The 17,548-nt window shown below is 43.9% G+C and overlaps 1 protein-coding gene across 2 annotated transcripts in view; it reads left to right on the top strand.

Annotated features, from left to right (window-relative positions):
- BAZ1A (bromodomain adjacent to zinc finger domain 1A) overlaps positions 1 to 17,548 on the top strand; it is a 514,327-nt gene that overhangs the window by 341,834 nt on the left and 154,945 nt on the right. For both annotated transcript variants that reach the window (XM_029598945.1, XM_029598944.1), the window contains one exon: positions 7,727 to 7,875. In XM_029598945.1, coding sequence (XP_029454805.1) covers positions 7,727 to 7,875 — 149 coding nt within the window. The remainder of the gene's footprint in view (positions 1 to 7,726; positions 7,876 to 17,548) is intronic.

Here is a 17,548-nt window from a genome sequence, read left to right as displayed (position 1 = left end):
TCTGAAAGGTATTTGCATAGTGGGATGAGGTAAATGTTAAAGAGGGTTGAGGATAGGGAAGAACCTTGTGGGACTCCATGAGTGAGGGGCACTTGAGAGGATTCAGATGAGTTCGTCTTGACGATGTAAGATCTGTTTGAGAGGTAGGAGTTGAACCATTTGATTGTGGTGTCTTGGAGACCAATTTCTTTAAGTCTGGTGAGGAGAGTTCTGTGATTGATGGTGTCAAAGGCGGCAGATATATCAAGAAGTATCAGGAGGAACGATTTGCCTTTGTCGCGGCCTCTGAGGATGGTATCAGTGAGAGAGAGGAGGAGGGTTTCAGTGCTGAAGAATTTTCTGAAACCATGCTGTGCAGGCTGTAGAACATTATAGGTTTCAAGGTGTTCTGTGAGTTGATTGTTGACTGTTTTTTTGATGATTTTTGCTAGGAATGGGAGGTTAGAGACTGGTCTGTAATTTGCTGGGTCGGATTTGTCGAGTTGAGGTTTTTTGATGATTGGTTTGATGATGGCGTTTTTGAGTTTTTCTGGGAAGATTCCTTGTTCTAGGGATAAGTTAATGATGTAGGTTATTGGTTTGACAATAATCTCTCTGATGAGTTTTAGGGTTTTGATGGGGATGGGGTCTAAAGGGTGGGATGCAGGGTTGGTTTTTCTGATGATAGGTTCAATTTCTGTGGAAGCAACGGGTGTGAATTGTGACCATGTGTGGATGGGAGGGGGGATGTCAATTGGGTCGTTGTGGGTTTGGGGAATCTTGGCATTACAGTTGTTAGAGAGTGGGGTGGGGTTGAATCAACGTGGAGGTTGAAGTCCCCTAGGATTAAAGCTGGTAAATCCAAGTTTAGATACTTCGCTATGGTTTCTATCATCGGTGAGGCATCTGAGTCTACAAGTCCTGGTGGAGCGTATAGGAGGAGGATTTGAAGCAAGTTAGATTTGAACAGACCTATTTCCAGTTTTGATGTAGATTTGGCTGGTTGAAGGGTTAGCCTCAGCTCTTTTTTTGGCAGCTTTTCTTTGGTCTGGGAAGTGAGAAGAAATCATAAAGATGTGTGGGTAGCTGATTTATCAAGACTATGTCCGTGGGTTTGAGCCAGGTTTCCGTTATGGCGCAAATGTCTGGTTTTGAATCAAGGAGAAAATCATTGAGAATAGGCGATTTCTTTGTGAGAGATTGTACGTTGAAGAGTGTCAATGAGAATAGTGCCAGACCTAGGAGTTGGGTAAAGGGGGAGATCATGATAGGTATGAGGTTCCTGGTGGAGTGAGTCCGGGAGTATATGAGTGAATTTCCTGTGGAGAGGAGATTGTGGTGTAGGATGGGGATTGGATAGCCTTGTGTCATGCTTCTCTTGTTGAGGGGTAAAGAAAGAGGGTTTTCGGTGAGAGTCCGTCAGGTGGCGAGCTGGGAAGTGGATGGATGCTGAGAGGCCGTCAGGTGGCAAGCTGGGAAGTGGATGGATGCTGAGAGGCCGTCAGGTGGCAAGCTGGGAAGTGGATGGATGCTGAGAGGCCGTCAGGTGGCGAGCTGGGAAGTGGATGGATGCTGGCTGAGGATCCGTCTGTTAGTATACTGAATGTGAGTCCGTTTGCAGGAGGTTGAGAAGGTGGAGGATTATTACTGAGCGGTGTTCTGGGGCACACAAAGGGGCAGGCCCCTTTGTCGCGCTCCTTTGGTGCATGGCGCCGAAGAGGAGAAGCCCTGATTTAAAGGGCCGACTGCGTGAGCACGTCGCTGGCCTCTGATAGGCCCGAAGAAGAGTCGTGGGCGCGGCTAGGGTTCGGCCGGGAGGTGGGAGGCAGCGTTGGCTGGTCGGCGGCACCTCTTACCCGGTTCTGTTGCCACTACATTTGGGGTCTCCTGACCCTGTGGTGGTCCTGGGATGAAAGGGCGCAGAAGAGGAGAAGCCCTGATTTAAAGGGCCTTCTGCGTGAGCACGTCGCTGGCCTCTGATAGGCCCAAAGAAGAGTCGTGGGCGTGGCTAGGGTTTGGGCGGGAGGCAGCGTTGGCTGGTCGGCGGCGCCTCTTACCCGGTTCTGTTGCCACTACGGGTTGGGGTCTCCTGACCCTGTGGTGGTCCCAGGACGAAAAAGGGAAGGGATGGGAGAACCATATTCACTTTTTTTTTTTTTTGTTACATATCATCAAGGAGTAAATGGTCATTTGGTACAATGTGTAAGGGGAAGTATGAGTGGCAGTTTGTTGGTGAGTACATTGCTAGAGGGCTAGTTTTATGCATACTAAGAACGTAACTGCTGTCATTATAATATATAGAGTGGATTTACAATGACTGTCATGCACGTTAATTGTTCATCTGTATATGGTGATGCTACATCTGTATCTATATGTATGTTTCATGGTTCGGTAGGCAGATGCAGGAATGCCTTCCAAAGAGGGGAGAGGTGGGTGGGAGGGGAGGGGGCCAGGAAAAGGTTAATTCATCATAAAGCACATGTTACTACATAAAGGAGACCGCATTGATGTCAAGAGTTATACCAGGTTTGTTTATTTCATTTTGTGACATTCAAAGCTGTATATGTCAATCTCAATTGATTGTGCTTGCCAAATAATTTTCAATAAAAATTAAATTAAAAAAAAAAAAAAGAGTGGCAGAGAGTGTTGACCCTTGCGGAACCCCAGTTTCAAGAGGGATTTTTTTGGAGATAGAATTTTTTATTTTTACTTGAAAAGATCTTTTATTGAGAAAAGAGGCAAACCATTTCAAGTCTATATCAGCAATTCCTATTTCTTTAAGATGATTCAATAAAATATTGTGATCCACTGTATCAAAAGCAGCTACCAGATCTAAAAGAACTAAACAATAACTCTTGCCCATGTCAAAGCCTCTTAAAACAGCATGTCATTGAAATGAGCGTTTCTGTATTAAAATGTTTTCTAAAACCAATTTGTTTGGAGAATAAAATATTATTAGACTCTAAAAAAAATAAAAAAAATAATCAAGCTGTGTTTGTATAATTTTTTTCTAAAATTTTTGCAATAAATGATGTTAGAGATGGGTCTATAATTATTTAATTGTGTAGTATCTAGATCGGTCTTTTAAAGAATCTGTTTTATAATTGCATTTTTTAGAATATCCGGAAAGTTACCTTCTTACAAGGACGGATTAACTATTGTGGCAATTGTTGGTGCAATGGTGTTAGCAATGGATTTAAGGGCCGAGACTGGGATTGCATCAATTGGGTGCTTTGCTGGATTTAATCTTTTTATAATTGCTTCAATTTCTAAAGCTAATGTAGATTCAAAGCTATTCCAGTTTATATCTAAATTTGTGTTCATCTTGATTTCCTGTATAGATTTCAAAGCAATATTAGAGTTTAGTAAGTCTATTTTCTTTTTGAAAAACTCAGCAATCTCATTGCATTTGTCTTCTGGTAAAGTGTTATATTTGAGCTGGTGGATTGGTTAGATTTTTAATTATTGAGAAGAATGTTCTGGGATTGTGGGAGAATCTCTCTCAATTTTTTTCTTAAAATATTCTTTTTTAGCCTCTGCTATGGTTTGTTTTTTTATAATGATTTAAAGCGGCTCAGTAAGCTCCTAAGGAGAGGGGGGTGTTTATTTTTTCTCCAGTTTATTTCCAACTTTTTTAGGGGTTTTTAGATTTAAATTATACAATGGATTATGTAGGCTCTTTGGTTTAATTTGGTCCTAATAGGACATAGTTTGTCCGCTATGTTGTGTGATTCCTGTATCCAAGTGAGAGTAGCATCAATGCTATTTACTATATTAATTTTACCTCTTAAATTTTCAAATTCAGGGTGTAAATCTTCAGGTCTGGGTTGTGGTTGGAAGAATATATGTATACTATCGTCATTGTTTTGCTTTGATGGAACAGTGAATTCTGCTTGAGCCTGAATTAGAAAATGATCTGACTTGTGTAGTAATGATGGTTGTATTTTTACATAATGTTAGGTTGGTAAAAATCAGATCAAAGAAATGCCCTGCTTTATGGGTGGAAGAATTAGAAGAGAGCTTGTATCCTAGTGCAGAAAGTGATTCAAGTAAAATAGAACATGTATTTTCTAGTGGAGTAATGTCCATATGTAAATTAAAATCACCTAAAATTATAGATGGTTTATTTGGATTTAGTGATAGTCAGAAATTCAGTAAGGGGAGAGATGTTATGCTCCAAGAGTCCAGTGGGACAATACAGTAAGCAAATTTGTAATTGGTCCGATTCAAAAAGTGTCTTTTCATATGGTTGAGCAATGTTAGTAGGAGAAATTTTAAAGTTAAACTGTTTCTTTACTGTCAACATTAGGCCTCCGCATCTTCGTTGAGGTCTAGGGACTGAAAATACATCGTAGTTAGTTTGCCAGTTGATTAATCAATACATTATCTGTAGGTTTCAACCAAGTTTCAGTTATAGCAAAGAAGTCTGGGTTGTTTTTTTTTTTTCATATAAGTCTAATCAGAACTGGTTTTTGTTTTTTTGTTTTGTTTTTTTTGCTATAGCTTGAATGTTAATTAAGAAAAAGGTGAAAAATAAGCATTTAGTTAAAGCGTTATGATTCCTACAAGAAATATTAATCAGGGTCGGGTGAATGTCTGACTTCATAAATGGTTTAATCTCACTTTTCGTTTTCTTTGTCCTTGGAGCTTTCTCATTTTTTCCATAGTTAATGCAGATTGGGATCTTATGCAGACTGGTAGTCACTCCATTGGCCATTATTATTCTTTAGTAAAATGAGAGTAAATTAAATTGAATTTGAAATCGGTAGAAGGCTTGGCGATTTTATGGCTGTCTTTGTCGGGCCACACGAAGGGGCGCACAAAGGGGCATGCCCCTTTGTCACGCTCCTTCGGCGCCCAGCGCACAATGCTGGTGCGGATGCTCTGGATGACGACGCCCAGGGATGGAGCTACGATTCAGGGAGGGGTAACAAGCGTGGCAATAGGACAGGGCTTAGCGGAGCAAGTTAGATGGTAGTATTCCAGAGGTCTCTTTAGCCTCCGATGACAGTCAAGACAGATGACAATATGCCTACCCTCCACTTCCACTTCTCAGCAAGACTCTCGTGAAGTTACGGCAGGACCAGGGCACAGTGATCCTCATAGCCCCTCACTGGCCGCGACAGGTTTGGTTTCCCATCCTACGTGACCTATTAATCCAGCAACCAATTCGCCTGGGCACAGATCCAACTCTGATATCGCAGAACAATTTATTTAATTTATTTATTTAAAAGTTTTTATATACCGGTATTCGTGGGAACATCATATCGGTTTATAAGGAACTTAGCTCAATACAACGGGTTGTTGTGTCATCCGAACCTCCACTCCCTGTCTCTAACAGCATGGATGTTGAAAGGTTAATACTACAATCCCTAAACTTTTCAGACACTGTGTCCCAAGTACTCATAGCTTCACAAAAGCCTTCTACTGGGAAATCTTATTGTTCCAAATGGAAAAGATTTTCCTTGTGGTGCACAACAAAGGAAATAGATCCTTTTTCCTGCCCCACAACAAGGTTCCTGGACTACCTCTGGTACCTTTCGGAGTCTGGTCTACAAACGTCTCCATCCGAGTGCATGTCAGCACCATAGCCGCTTACCACAAAGGCATAGGAGATGCCCCGATCTTGGCGCAACCCCTTGTAGGGCGCTTTATGAGAGGCTTACTCCAACTGAAGCCTCCACTGCGTCCGGGTGCGGATTGGGACCTCAATGTGTTACTAGCACGGCTCATGCGACCACGGTTTAAGCCCCTACACTCCTGCGAGCTACGGCATCTCACTTGGAAAGTGCTCTTCCTACTTGCTTTAACATCGGCTCACAGAGTCAGTGAACTACAGGCGCTAGTAACTTACCCACCTTACACAAAATTTCTTCATGATCGTGTGGTACTACGCACTCATCCTAAATTTCTGCCAAAAGTAGTATCTGATTTCCACTTAAATCAGTCCATAATACTACCCAGTTTTATAAATACCCTTTTCACACCCAGGTGAACGGGCTCTGCATTCCTTGGACTGTAAACGTGTGCTCGCTTTTTATTTAGAACGCACTGCAGCCCATAGGAAGTCCACCCAACTGTTTGTCTCCTTCGATAAAACCAAACTGGGAATTCTGGTGGGCAAATAGACCCTGTCCATCTGGCTGGTGGACTGTATTACCTTCTGCTACCAACAAGCAGGCCTTCTGCTACAGGGATGTGTAAAAGCCCATTCAGTAAGAGCCATGGCAACGTCATGTACCTCTTGCTGACATCTGCAGAGCTGCCACATGGAGCTCTTGCCACAACTTTGCAGCTCATTATTGTCTCGACAAGGCTGGCAGGCAAGATTCCATCTTTGGTCAGTCCTGTGTAACTTGTTTCCAGTTTAATAACCCAACTTCCTTCCTGCATCCCACTGTGAAACTCAGGTTGCCCTTCTACCCAAAACCACCCCTGTTGTTGTGCCTGTTGCACGTCATTGGGTGCTTTTGGTTCACTTACTCTGGCATCCTGTAGCTCGCTATTCACCCATATGTGAGGACTACCATCCTGCTTGTCCTGGGAGAAAACAGAGTTGCTTACCTGTAACAGGTGTTCTCCCAGGCAGCAGGATGTTAGTCCTCACAAAACCCGCCCGCCACCCGCTGAGTTGGGTTCGCTTACGTTTTATTATTTTATTTTTTTCGCTCGTACTTTTTGCTACAAACTAGACTGAGGGGGGACACCTGCTGGATGCAGAGTTAGTGGCATGCTGGGCATGCTCAGTGTGCTAGTCAAAGTTCTAGAAATTTTGACAAGTGTTCCGTGATTGGCCTCCATCCTGATGATGTCACCCCAAATGTGAAGACTAACATCCTGCTGTCCTGGGAAAACATCTGTTACAGGTAAGCAACTCTGCTGTACCACAGGTAAAGAATTAATGTATATATTTGCATAGAACATTATATTTTTCTAGATTTACTAACGCTAGTCCACTTTTGAAGCGAATGTGGAGATCAGGCTTCATATTTTCATATATGGTTGGAGTTGTGGGAAGATTTTGGTCTGCTGTGCAGAAAAGATATTCAGTTAATAATAGGACAAACCTTTAATCAGTTTGCATTCTTATAGAGATGGCAAACACAGTGCTTGGTATCTAAAGTGAAGCAGATGGTCTCTCATCTTTTTCATGTGCTAAAATACTTATTGCATTTTATTGGAAGACCATGCCCCAATTGGGACATTGGAAAGGTGTGGTAGCAGAAATAGCTTCCATGGAGAGGATTTAAGGACAATTTGGAAGGATATGAGCATGTTTGTGGAACTTACTAGGCACTACAGAAGACTATATATGTACCTTGACTGTTTAAATGGGGGAAAGAATACTCTGAACTGCTATGATGGAACCTGTTTTACCCGAATTATATTTTGTAATTCAAAAATTTTATAATGTTTTTTTGTGTCTTGAAAATGGGTTAAAAAAATTGGGCTAAATAAAAAATCCATGAAGAGTGGAGAAGCCAGGTTTTGGGGGAAGATCTCAGAAACTTGAAATTCATGATTCCCTGTTTCAGTCTGTGTTTGAAAGTTATATTATTGGGTTCGATTGCAATGGTTTCTATATTAGGCCACTTGAGATGTAATCAAAAATTTTAATTAAAAAAAAATAAAATCCATGAATTTATTTTGATATTTCTTTGACATGGTGGTGTTAGAGCTAATTTTTGCACTTTCTAAACACTGGTGTGTGTGTGTGTGTTTTTTTTTTTTAATAATTTAAATCCAGACTATTTGAGCTGAAGATTGAAATTCCAAGTTCTGCCTCCACAAGTACTAGTACTCCTCAGCCTGTTAATAACGCAGTGCGCTATCTGGCACTCGCACTATACCAGATAGAGCAAGGCATGGAACGCAGGTTTCTTAAAGCACCGCTTGGTAAGTACCCTGTACTTTTTATCCATTATCTTGTAATACAAATCTTACCGCCTCCTACAATGTTTTTCTTATGACAAGCAGGATTTTATTAGCCGCACATAATGTCATCTGATAGTGCTGTACACAGAGTATTTCCATAGCTTGAAGAAAAGCCTAGAAGGATTTACTGAGCATGTGTGGCAGTTTCTGAACTACCTATGTGCCTCAACGGTCTTTTTTTTTTTTTTTTGTATCGATGACTAAGGAAGACATGTTTTCTTCTTCTTCCTGTGGAATTTTTCTTAATTTACTGCTGGGGGATATCTTCTTTTTGAAGAGAAAGCTGCCTTCTTACCCTTCTCTTGAATCCAGGTAAGATTTTAGGCAATTTTTAAATTTTGGTTTTTTATTCTTTGGGCTGTATCCCTCAGGTTTGTGAGGCTTGCTATTAAACAGCTGTGGTCAGCCTGTTTTTTTCACAACCAGAATTTAAATTTTGCTTTGTCTAATTTTGCTTTCCTTTTTCTTTTTTGACCTAGCAGTTTCCTCCTGCCCCTTTATGCTTCTAGCTCACTTGGAACCAGGGTTTGGATCTGACACCATGAGCCTTCATTCATATTAGAGATGTGAATCGGGTGCCGGAATCTGTTCCGATTTCGGAATTGTGGACCCACGGGAAATTCCGTTTCCCGCGGTCCAGAATTTTTTTTTTTTCAGTTGTCCCGAGCCGAAAAAAAACCCCCATCCAACTCTTTAAATCTAATTATTTATAATCCCCCACCCTCCCGACCCCCACCCCCCAACTTTCCTGAAGTACCTGGTGGTCCAGTGGGGGTCCCGGGAGCAATCTACCGCGCTCGGGCCGTCTGCTGCCAGTAAACAAAATGGCGCCGGTGGCCCTTTACCCTTACCATGTGACAGGGGCTATCGGTGCCATTGGCCGGCCCCTATCACATGGTAGGAGCAATGGATGGCCCACACCATTTTTTTTTTTTTAAGCTGGCGCCGGCCGTCCATTGTTCCTACCATGTGACTGGGGCCGGCCAATGACACCGATAGCCCTTGTCACATGGTAAGGGCAGAGGGCCATCGGCGCCATTTTGATTAGTGGCAGCAGACAGCCCGAGAGCGGGAGATCGCTCCCGGGACCCCCGCTGGACCACTAGGTACTTTAGGAAAGTTTTGGGGGGGTCAGGAGGGTGGGGGATTGTAAATAATTAGATCTAAAGAGTCGGGGTGGGTTTGGGGTTGTTTTTTTCTGTGAGCCCTTTCTCCCCCCCCACCCAAAACGATAAAACCACACGAAAATTTTGTGGGGTTTTCCTATCATTTTCAGGGACCCCCGATACATGATGGATTAGAAAATATCGTATGATATTTCATCCGTCAAAAGAACAATGCACATCCCTAATTCACATATACTTGAGTTTTTTTTTCCTCCCAATTTTATATCATCTCCAACTTAAATTCAGTCTAGTCATTACAATGACTGTCATGGGCTAAGGGCCATGTAATAGGACTTCTTCCATAACCCTGCAATTATGGGCCCTTAATCCAGTCATTAGGTGCACCCTTAAGCAATACCATGACTCCTTCACACCCCTCATCCGCAGCATCACTAGCTCTGGGCAACCTAGGGAGTGAAAGATCTGACCTGAGGCATGAATCAGAAACATTGTTCAGCAATACACAGCATTTACCATTTGAGCCTTGGGCTATCTAGCTGTTTTTATGACAGCAGTCCAGAAGTAAGCCAGTGGCTTCAAATGATCCTCTGACTGCAGTCGCAAGATGTGTAAGACAGAACATAACTGGGTTTGCATTTGCTCTTTAAGCCTAGATCACAATATCCCTAACTATCTTCTGCTCAAAAAGATCACCTAGGACCTTTGCTTTCCAAAGACTCAAATTACAGGAAATGTTTGGATCATCTTCTAAGTCTGATGTACCCATGGCATCAATGGACTCTGGAGCCCCACTGAACACTGGCTACATGTTGATGCCAGAAGCTCAAAATAAGTCTTCATAGCCAAGACATAAGAGAAGGTACAGAAACAGGGAACCTTCCCATGCGAAGTTTGCAAAGGATTTGTTGGCATAGAGTTTGATCTTGAAGGGGCACAGCTCTGAGCACAGTGTGAAGACAATGGAGGGTCAGAGCCTATTGTTTCTGATGCTTGAGACTGAGAGCAAGGAAATAACTGCTGCATTTCTGCCCACTTCCAAATGGCTTTGCCTTGAGGTTAGCTCTGTCACCCACTCAAGTGCTAAACCGAAACAGTCTCTAAGAACCCATGCCCCTGCCATCGATTCCTCCCATCTAGTGACTCAGAAACTGTTTACTCCTACTGTATCTTCTGTGTTGCCTGCAAGAATTTGAGGAGGACAAGAGGATCATGGAGGTTCTCATTTGGCATTTCAGACAAGCTGGAGTACCAACACTGATCACTTCAAAACAGTTTGTGGTGCCGACCAACCCTATCCTTCAGACTCTAATCCTAGCACTGAGTAGCTTGACCCCGGTATAGAGTTCACAGTATCGTGATTCGGCACCAAAGCCTACTGTACTAAGCTATAGCCATTCAACTTCAGAGAGGGAAGCCGCCATTCTCACAGGACAAGCAGGACTATAGTCTTCACATGTGGGTGACGACAGCAGGATGGAGCCCAATCACGGAACCCTTTTGTCAAAGTTTCTAGAACTTTGACTGGCATCTACTGGGCATGCCCAGCCTAGCACTAACCCTGCATCCAGCAGGGGTCCCACTTCAGTCTCTTTTTTTCCACGCAGCAGTAGCCACGTGGGTTAAGGAGCTCTCTAGAGATTCCTGACAGGAATTTTCCTCACGGAACTTCTTTAAAAATTTTCAAAAAATTCTACCCCATAGGGGTCCCCCTATCAATATCTGTACTCCACGGTCGAAAGGTAAGGCTTTACCCTCATTTGTGGTCGATTCCCGTCAAGTTTTCCCTTCAGGGCCTACTGGCCATCGACCGCACCACGGCTAAAGTTTTGTCGAAGCCTTGGCGTCGTGTTTTGTCGGTGCCACGATTCTCCTCTGAAAGTGTCCATCACAGACCCGCATAGAGTTTGGGTATTGTGCCTGGGGTCTGGCCATAATACCCTAACTTGCACCAAATGTGCCCAAATGACACCGTAGGGCCGTAAAGCCCGCTTAGAGAAGATGGAGTTTCTTTTTCATTCAAAACCCCCGACTCCATTGACCGCTTTGTCTGAGCCAGTGCCATCGACCTCTCGCCAGCAGCGGGACACTGGTACTGCCCGACCGGCGTCAACTTCCTCTTCGCTTCAGGAGAAGGGCTGAGGAGAACATCGTGAAAAGCGTTGACACCGGCATCGGAAGGCTCAGTCCACTGATCCAGGCAAGCCCTCGGTGTCGACAGAGCCACCAATGAAGAAATCACGTCCAGAACCCTTATCCACTCTTATCACCTCCCGCTTAGACTATTGCAACCTGCTCCTCATAGGTCTCCTGGCAAACCATCTCTCTCCACTGCAATCTATCCTAAATTCAGCTATGCTCCCATAACCTCTCTTCTGAAGTCATTGCAGTGGCTCCCTATCCACTCCTGCATACAATTCAAGCTCCTGCTTCTCACCTACAAATGGCTTCACTCTGCAGCACCTTACTACCTCTCCTCTTATCTCTCTCTACACCCTTCCTTTTGAATTCTGCTTATCTAACAAGTCACTCCTATCTGTGCCCTTCTCCTCTACCGCCAATTACTGACTCTGTGCTTTCCACCTGGCTGTGCCATGTTGTTGGAATAGTCTTCCTGAGCTGGTGCTTCATGCTCCCTCTCTTGCCATGTCTAAATCCCATCTAAAGACTCAGCTTTTTGAAACCACTTTTAAATCCATCTGATTACTTTTAGTCTTGTTAACTAACTTTCTTTTCTTTTTAACCATTGACTTGCTTTATGAAATACCCGACATGTCTTGTCCTGTATGTTTGTTTCATTAGATTGTAAACTCTATTGAGCAGGACTGTCTTTTTGTATGTTTGTACAGCACTGCATATGTCGTGTAGCGCTATAGAAATGCTTAGTACTAGTAGTAAAAGTAGTAGTAAAGCAACTGGCTAAAGTAAGAAAAAACAAAATATGAAATAAATAGGGTAAGTGCAAGCAATAATTAAATAATCCAGCAAAATTAAATACAATTCATTAAAGTGACATCAAAATCTTTAATATAATGTTTACATTATATATTTTGTTTCATCTGTACAGATTCATAAAATAATTAGCACTGTTACAAATGGGCACTGGTTAGTGAACACCACCTGCAGGAGTGACTTATGGTGGAGAGAAGTAGGACTAGTAGTAGAGCCTCTGATGCTGGCTGGTGCAGGCAGGAATGTGTGGATACTGTCTGGAGCTTTGTGAAACTGAGGGTATGCAGAGGATGCCTGTGGTGGTGGGAGCTGGCTGGAGGGAGTTTAATACAAGGTGCGTGGAGGTAAGGGTGAGCTTGGTACACAGGAACAGCATGGAGGTATGTGTGAAAGTGAATGCAGGTAAAGGTGATCAGGGTCGCTTGCAACCTTAGCGCCTCCTTCCTAACACAACCCGCCGCAGCTGCCGGTTATGAAGACCGACACCGGTAAACTCGGCCTCTGTTTTCATAACCTGCCTGTCTGCCAGTAATAAAAACGGCCGAGGAGTTTATCGGCGGTCATTTTCATTACTGGCAGACAGGCAGGTTATGAAAACCGACGCTGAGTTTATCGGCGTCGGTCTTCATAACTCGGCGGTCTGCTGAGTTATTTTATTTTATTTTTTTTACTTTAAAAAAGTACAGAAAAGCAGTTTTTCTGCTTTTCTGTACTTCTTTTCAATACGCTCAGCTCCAGGCAGTCGTTAATATCTGAGCAATAAATATGCGTCTGAGATGCACATTTATTTTTTGATTTCAGAGTGAATGAGTAATAGGCTCATTCACATGAGCGCTATCTCATTCACTCCGCATCGAATGCACATTAAATAGGTGCTAATCCTCTATTACATTAGGGGGTGGTTTAGCGCCTATTTATCCAGCGTCTGACTGCAGGTTAAACAGTGCGCTCGGCTGAGTGCACTGTATTGCATCGGCCCCAATTTTAGAGCATTCCCACCAAATATGGAAGAAATTTCCCACCAGCCCACACTCTCTCCAGCACTTATTATTCAGAGCGGGGTAGAAAGAATGCAGTTTAGCAGGTGTCAGATACAACTGGAATAATACTTTATAGTTGTTTTCCACAATAGAAGCCTCAATAGAGCTGCTTTTGATGTGTAGAAAACAGACCTCCCAAATCCCTTCCCCCAAAGACATTTTCAGATCCTTTTCCCACGTGGAGATATGTGAGGGTGGACATTTAAGATCCATATTCAATAAACCATATATTCTAGAAATCCCTCTGGTCACTCATCGTGCCTTATCACAAAATCCTTCAAACAAGGATTCCCCCCCTTCAACACCTCCAAGGACTACTCTTTGCTGTATGAAATGATGTAGTTGGAGATAGAAATAGTGATCAACTTGTGAGAGACCAAACTTTGCTTTTATCATCGAGAAATCAGTCGCCTGCTCGCCATCCCATATGTGTTCTAACCTGTCACAACCTTTTTCTTTCTATTTCTTTGAGGTGTCATATCTACCCGGGGAAATTGTTTAGTAAAATTTAAAGAACATAAGAAATTGCCATGCTGGGTCAGACCAAGGATCCATCAAGCCCAGCATCCTGTTTTCAACAGAGGCCAAACCAGGCCACAAGAACCTGGCAAGTACCCAAACACTAAGAAGATCCCATGCTACTGATACCAGTAATAGCAGAGGCTATTCCCTAAGTCAGCTTGATTAATAGCAGTTAATGGACTTCTCCTCTTATCCAAACCTTTTTAAAACCCAGCTACACTAACTGCACTAACCACATCCTCTGGCAACAAATTCCAGTGCTTAATTGTGCTTTGAGTGAAAAAGAATTTGCTCTGATTAGTCTTAAATATGCTACTTGCTAACTTCATGGAGTGCCCCTAGTTCTTCTATTATCCAAAAGTGTAAATAACCGATTCACATCTACACATCTACCCTGTCCACGTCCCTCCCTCTCCCCTCACCTGTTACCTCTACACTTCCTCCCATCCCCAACCCCTTCCACATCCTGTCCTCTCTCTCCCTCCTCCCCCACCCCCCTGCCCTTCCATTTCCCGGCCCACCTTAAAGGTAGACTTCAGTTCAGGATGGATCCGCCCTCCTACTCCCTCCCCACGATTAACCTGTATGTTCCTTGCCCAACTTCAACACTGAAATGAATAACATTAAACTGTAAACTGCAACCTCTACAACAGTCCAACATAATACTCTTCAGCCAACTCATCGCTTAATCGAGCCAAACGGCCTGCAGGTTTGTCCACAGCACTCCCACTCTGTTATACACTGTCTCTATTATGAACAACTCGAGAAATAGAGCTGGGGTGGCGCGCCATTGGTAGATGGGGGTACTTTCTCGCCATTTCCTCTACAGGGTGGAGAAAATGGAGTCCATACCTCACGCAGGCTTATCCATGGGAGAAAAATCATTGCTGGCAGTCTGCCGTGTGAGGAGACATCCCCCACTTCTCCACCCGCTGCCACTTCGGGACGGCTAGCGGATTGGATCTCTGCGCCATGGTTTCCCCTCGTGGTAATGTGATACCTGCTGCCTGTAGGATAGGGATGCTTTTCCAGCACTTTAACTTGTGAGGTTACCCCTTGAACAGTAAAGGCTAAACCCCAGGGGTAGAGTCATCTATATTTAATTTGCTCCACTCGAAGTGCCTGGGTGAGAGGTTGTAGGGCTCTCTGCCGGCGCAATGTAGCAGGCACCAAGTCCTGAAAGATCTGCAAGTCGTGCTTTTCACAGCTAAAAGGACTAACTCTGTGTGCACAGCACATTATATCTTCTTTTATTAGAAAGCTGTGCATGAGGAGATCACGTGATGCACTGAGGGAGGAGGATGTGATTCCTTCCCTCTCGGCAGCCAGCCTTCAGCATCACACTCCATCCGCATCAAAAAATACTCAGATAAGTGCAATTTTGATCTGTGGAGCATTGCTCTTTGTACTGCCGTGTTTCTGCCTGGTATGCCGGCTCGCTCAGCGAGGCAGGCTAGAGAAAAGGGGACCGACGCAGCTCCTCCCTCTCCGGACCCTGTCATGGCTGCTGCAGGCTCCGGCAACTCGAACTCTGCCCTGGCGCTCGCCGAAATTAAAACCACGGTGTTGGAGGCACTGGGACCCGAATTAAAGACAATTTCCACGGCGGGTAACTGAAATATCAGCAAACCTAAATAGATTTGAGGGCCATTTCGCTGAACTGGAGATCCGCGTGTCAGAGACACAAGATGGCCTCCATACGGCGCAGCTAGACATCGCTGCCTTGAAGGCAGAAGTGGAAAAACATACCGCCAAACTCGAGGACCTGGAAAACAGATCCAGGAGGTCCAATTTGCACTTTGTGGGTCTGCCGGAGTCCTTAGATGATCGCTCCCTCCCGGCGCTGCTTGAATCTTGGCTGATAAAGGAGCTTTCCCTCTCTTCAGCACATGGCCGCCTGCGCATTGAGCGGGCACACCGGCTGGGAGCCCAGAGGCCGGATGCGCCTAAGCCGCGAGTAGTGGTAGCCAAAATCTTTAACTTTGCACACAAGCAGGAAATCCTGATAGCCATGCAGAAGGGACATACCCTGCACTATGAGAATCACAGAGTTCTTATTTTTCAGGATTTCTCAATGGCTGTTGCAGCTCAAAGGAAGGCCATGGCTCCGATCTGTTCTCAACTGCTGGCGCAGGGCATCCTTGCTTTATCCAGCACGTTTGCGGGTGGTGACTGAAGCCAGGGTGACATGGTATTCTTCACCCCAAGAAGCCAAATCATTATTGAGAGAGACTGGGTCAGCTGCTGTGGGTTCCAAGCTGGCTTAATTTTCCAGACTGGAAGCTGGTCTCAGTGGTGTGGGTCCCTGGGCTCACATGGACCCAGGACTTGGATGTCTCTCTTTCTCATCCGGAGACTGTTTTTTCCACAATTCAGGAGGCCAGTAGCCTTTTCCTTTTGTTATTTTTGTATGTCCTGCATAAAACAAACATTTTATTTTTTTTGGCCCTGCTAATAGCAGATTGGTGGTGCTCAGTTTTTTTTTTCTGCTGAGGCTGCTAACGATTCAGTAATAACATTGGCCAGAGGTTTTGTTTTGCTCTCCTGTATGTCTCCCATGATTCTTCTGTCAATGTATTTATTATGTATCGTGACGGTCATCCTTAGGCTTCATGCACCTTCATCATTAGTTTATAATTGGACTTGCATCATTATGCATCTAAATTTTTTTTTTCTTTTCTTCTTTCTGGCCTGCTTTGTGGAGTTTGTTACACGAGTACCCACTGAAGAGGATATGTAGGTTTATAATGGTTTATATTCCTCATAGTTTGCGAGGTTATGATTGTTCATATTCCTCCGGTGGGCAATGGTTGTTTTTTTTCTGATATCTTCACATGCCTTCATGTGTTATTCTGGGTTATTTTACAGAGAAGCTGTTAACTTGTTGACATGTTTTTATAATAATCTCATGGATATTACCTGTTTACCTAAGATGCAAATGGGGTGGGGGTGGGGGGGTGCCAGCATGGCAGTGATCTCAAGGATGTATGGGGAGTATGCTTTCGCAAATGGGGGGTTTGATTGGGGAGTTGGGATGTTGGGGGGGATATGTTCTGGGTCCACTTTGTGAATTTTCATTAGCTATGTCCACTTCCTAAGTATATGCTATTCAGTCATCCAATGTTGGGTAGCTGGAGTTCCCAGCTGGGAGGGCCTCTGCTGCCGTTGAATTTGCTTGGTTCTTTCCTGGGATACTTTTATTGGATTTCTCTCTAGTAATATTACTAGTCCAGTTACTTGGAATGTCTGTGGGATTAACTCACCTATTAAGCGGTCCAAGATACACTCTCTTCTTAAGCGCAAGCAAGCGAATATTGCATTTTTACAAGAGACTCATCTTACTGACATTGAGCATGATAAATTAAATAGATGTTGGGATGGGGAGGCTTATTATGCCTCTGGTACCTCTAAATCTGCCGGAGTAGTTATTTGGATTAGCAAACATGTTCTCCTCCGGGTTCATACTACGATAAAAGACCCCTTAGGGCGCTACATTATCTTGGTGGCTGAATTACAACAAACTAAGGTGATTTTATGTAATATCTCTCGAGCCCATGGCACCTTATCCCGCCTTGATTACTTTCTCATAAGTGCACGTTGTCTTGCTCAGGTGGAGGCTGTGACTATTGAGGAAGTTATAATTTCTGACCATGCTCCGGTATGTTTGGAGTTGCAACTTGGGGGCTGTCGCCCTGCCTCTTTTCATTGGAGATTTCCCTTCTATTTAGCTACTGACGTTAAGTTCCAGGAGTACTTACGGGCCTGCTGGTTGGATTTTTACCACTTTAAATGCTCAGCATGTAGAATCACCGGCTTTGTTTTGGTACACCGCCAAAGCTGTTTTAAGGGGAGATATTTCCTATATGGCCCATTGGAAGCGGGCTATTAACCATAGAATTTTAGCGTTAACTGCTCAACTGAATCGGGCCAAGACCTTGTTGAATAGTACCAATTCCCACAGTGCCAGGGTACGGTATTTCACGATCCAGGGAGAGC

Source organism: Rhinatrema bivittatum, chromosome 4 (genome assembly GCF_901001135.1).
Source record: "Rhinatrema bivittatum chromosome 4, aRhiBiv1.1, whole genome shotgun sequence".
NCBI lineage: Eukaryota > Metazoa > Chordata > Amphibia > Gymnophiona > Rhinatrematidae > Rhinatrema > Rhinatrema bivittatum.
This window is presented reverse-complemented; position numbering and strand designations above follow the sequence as displayed.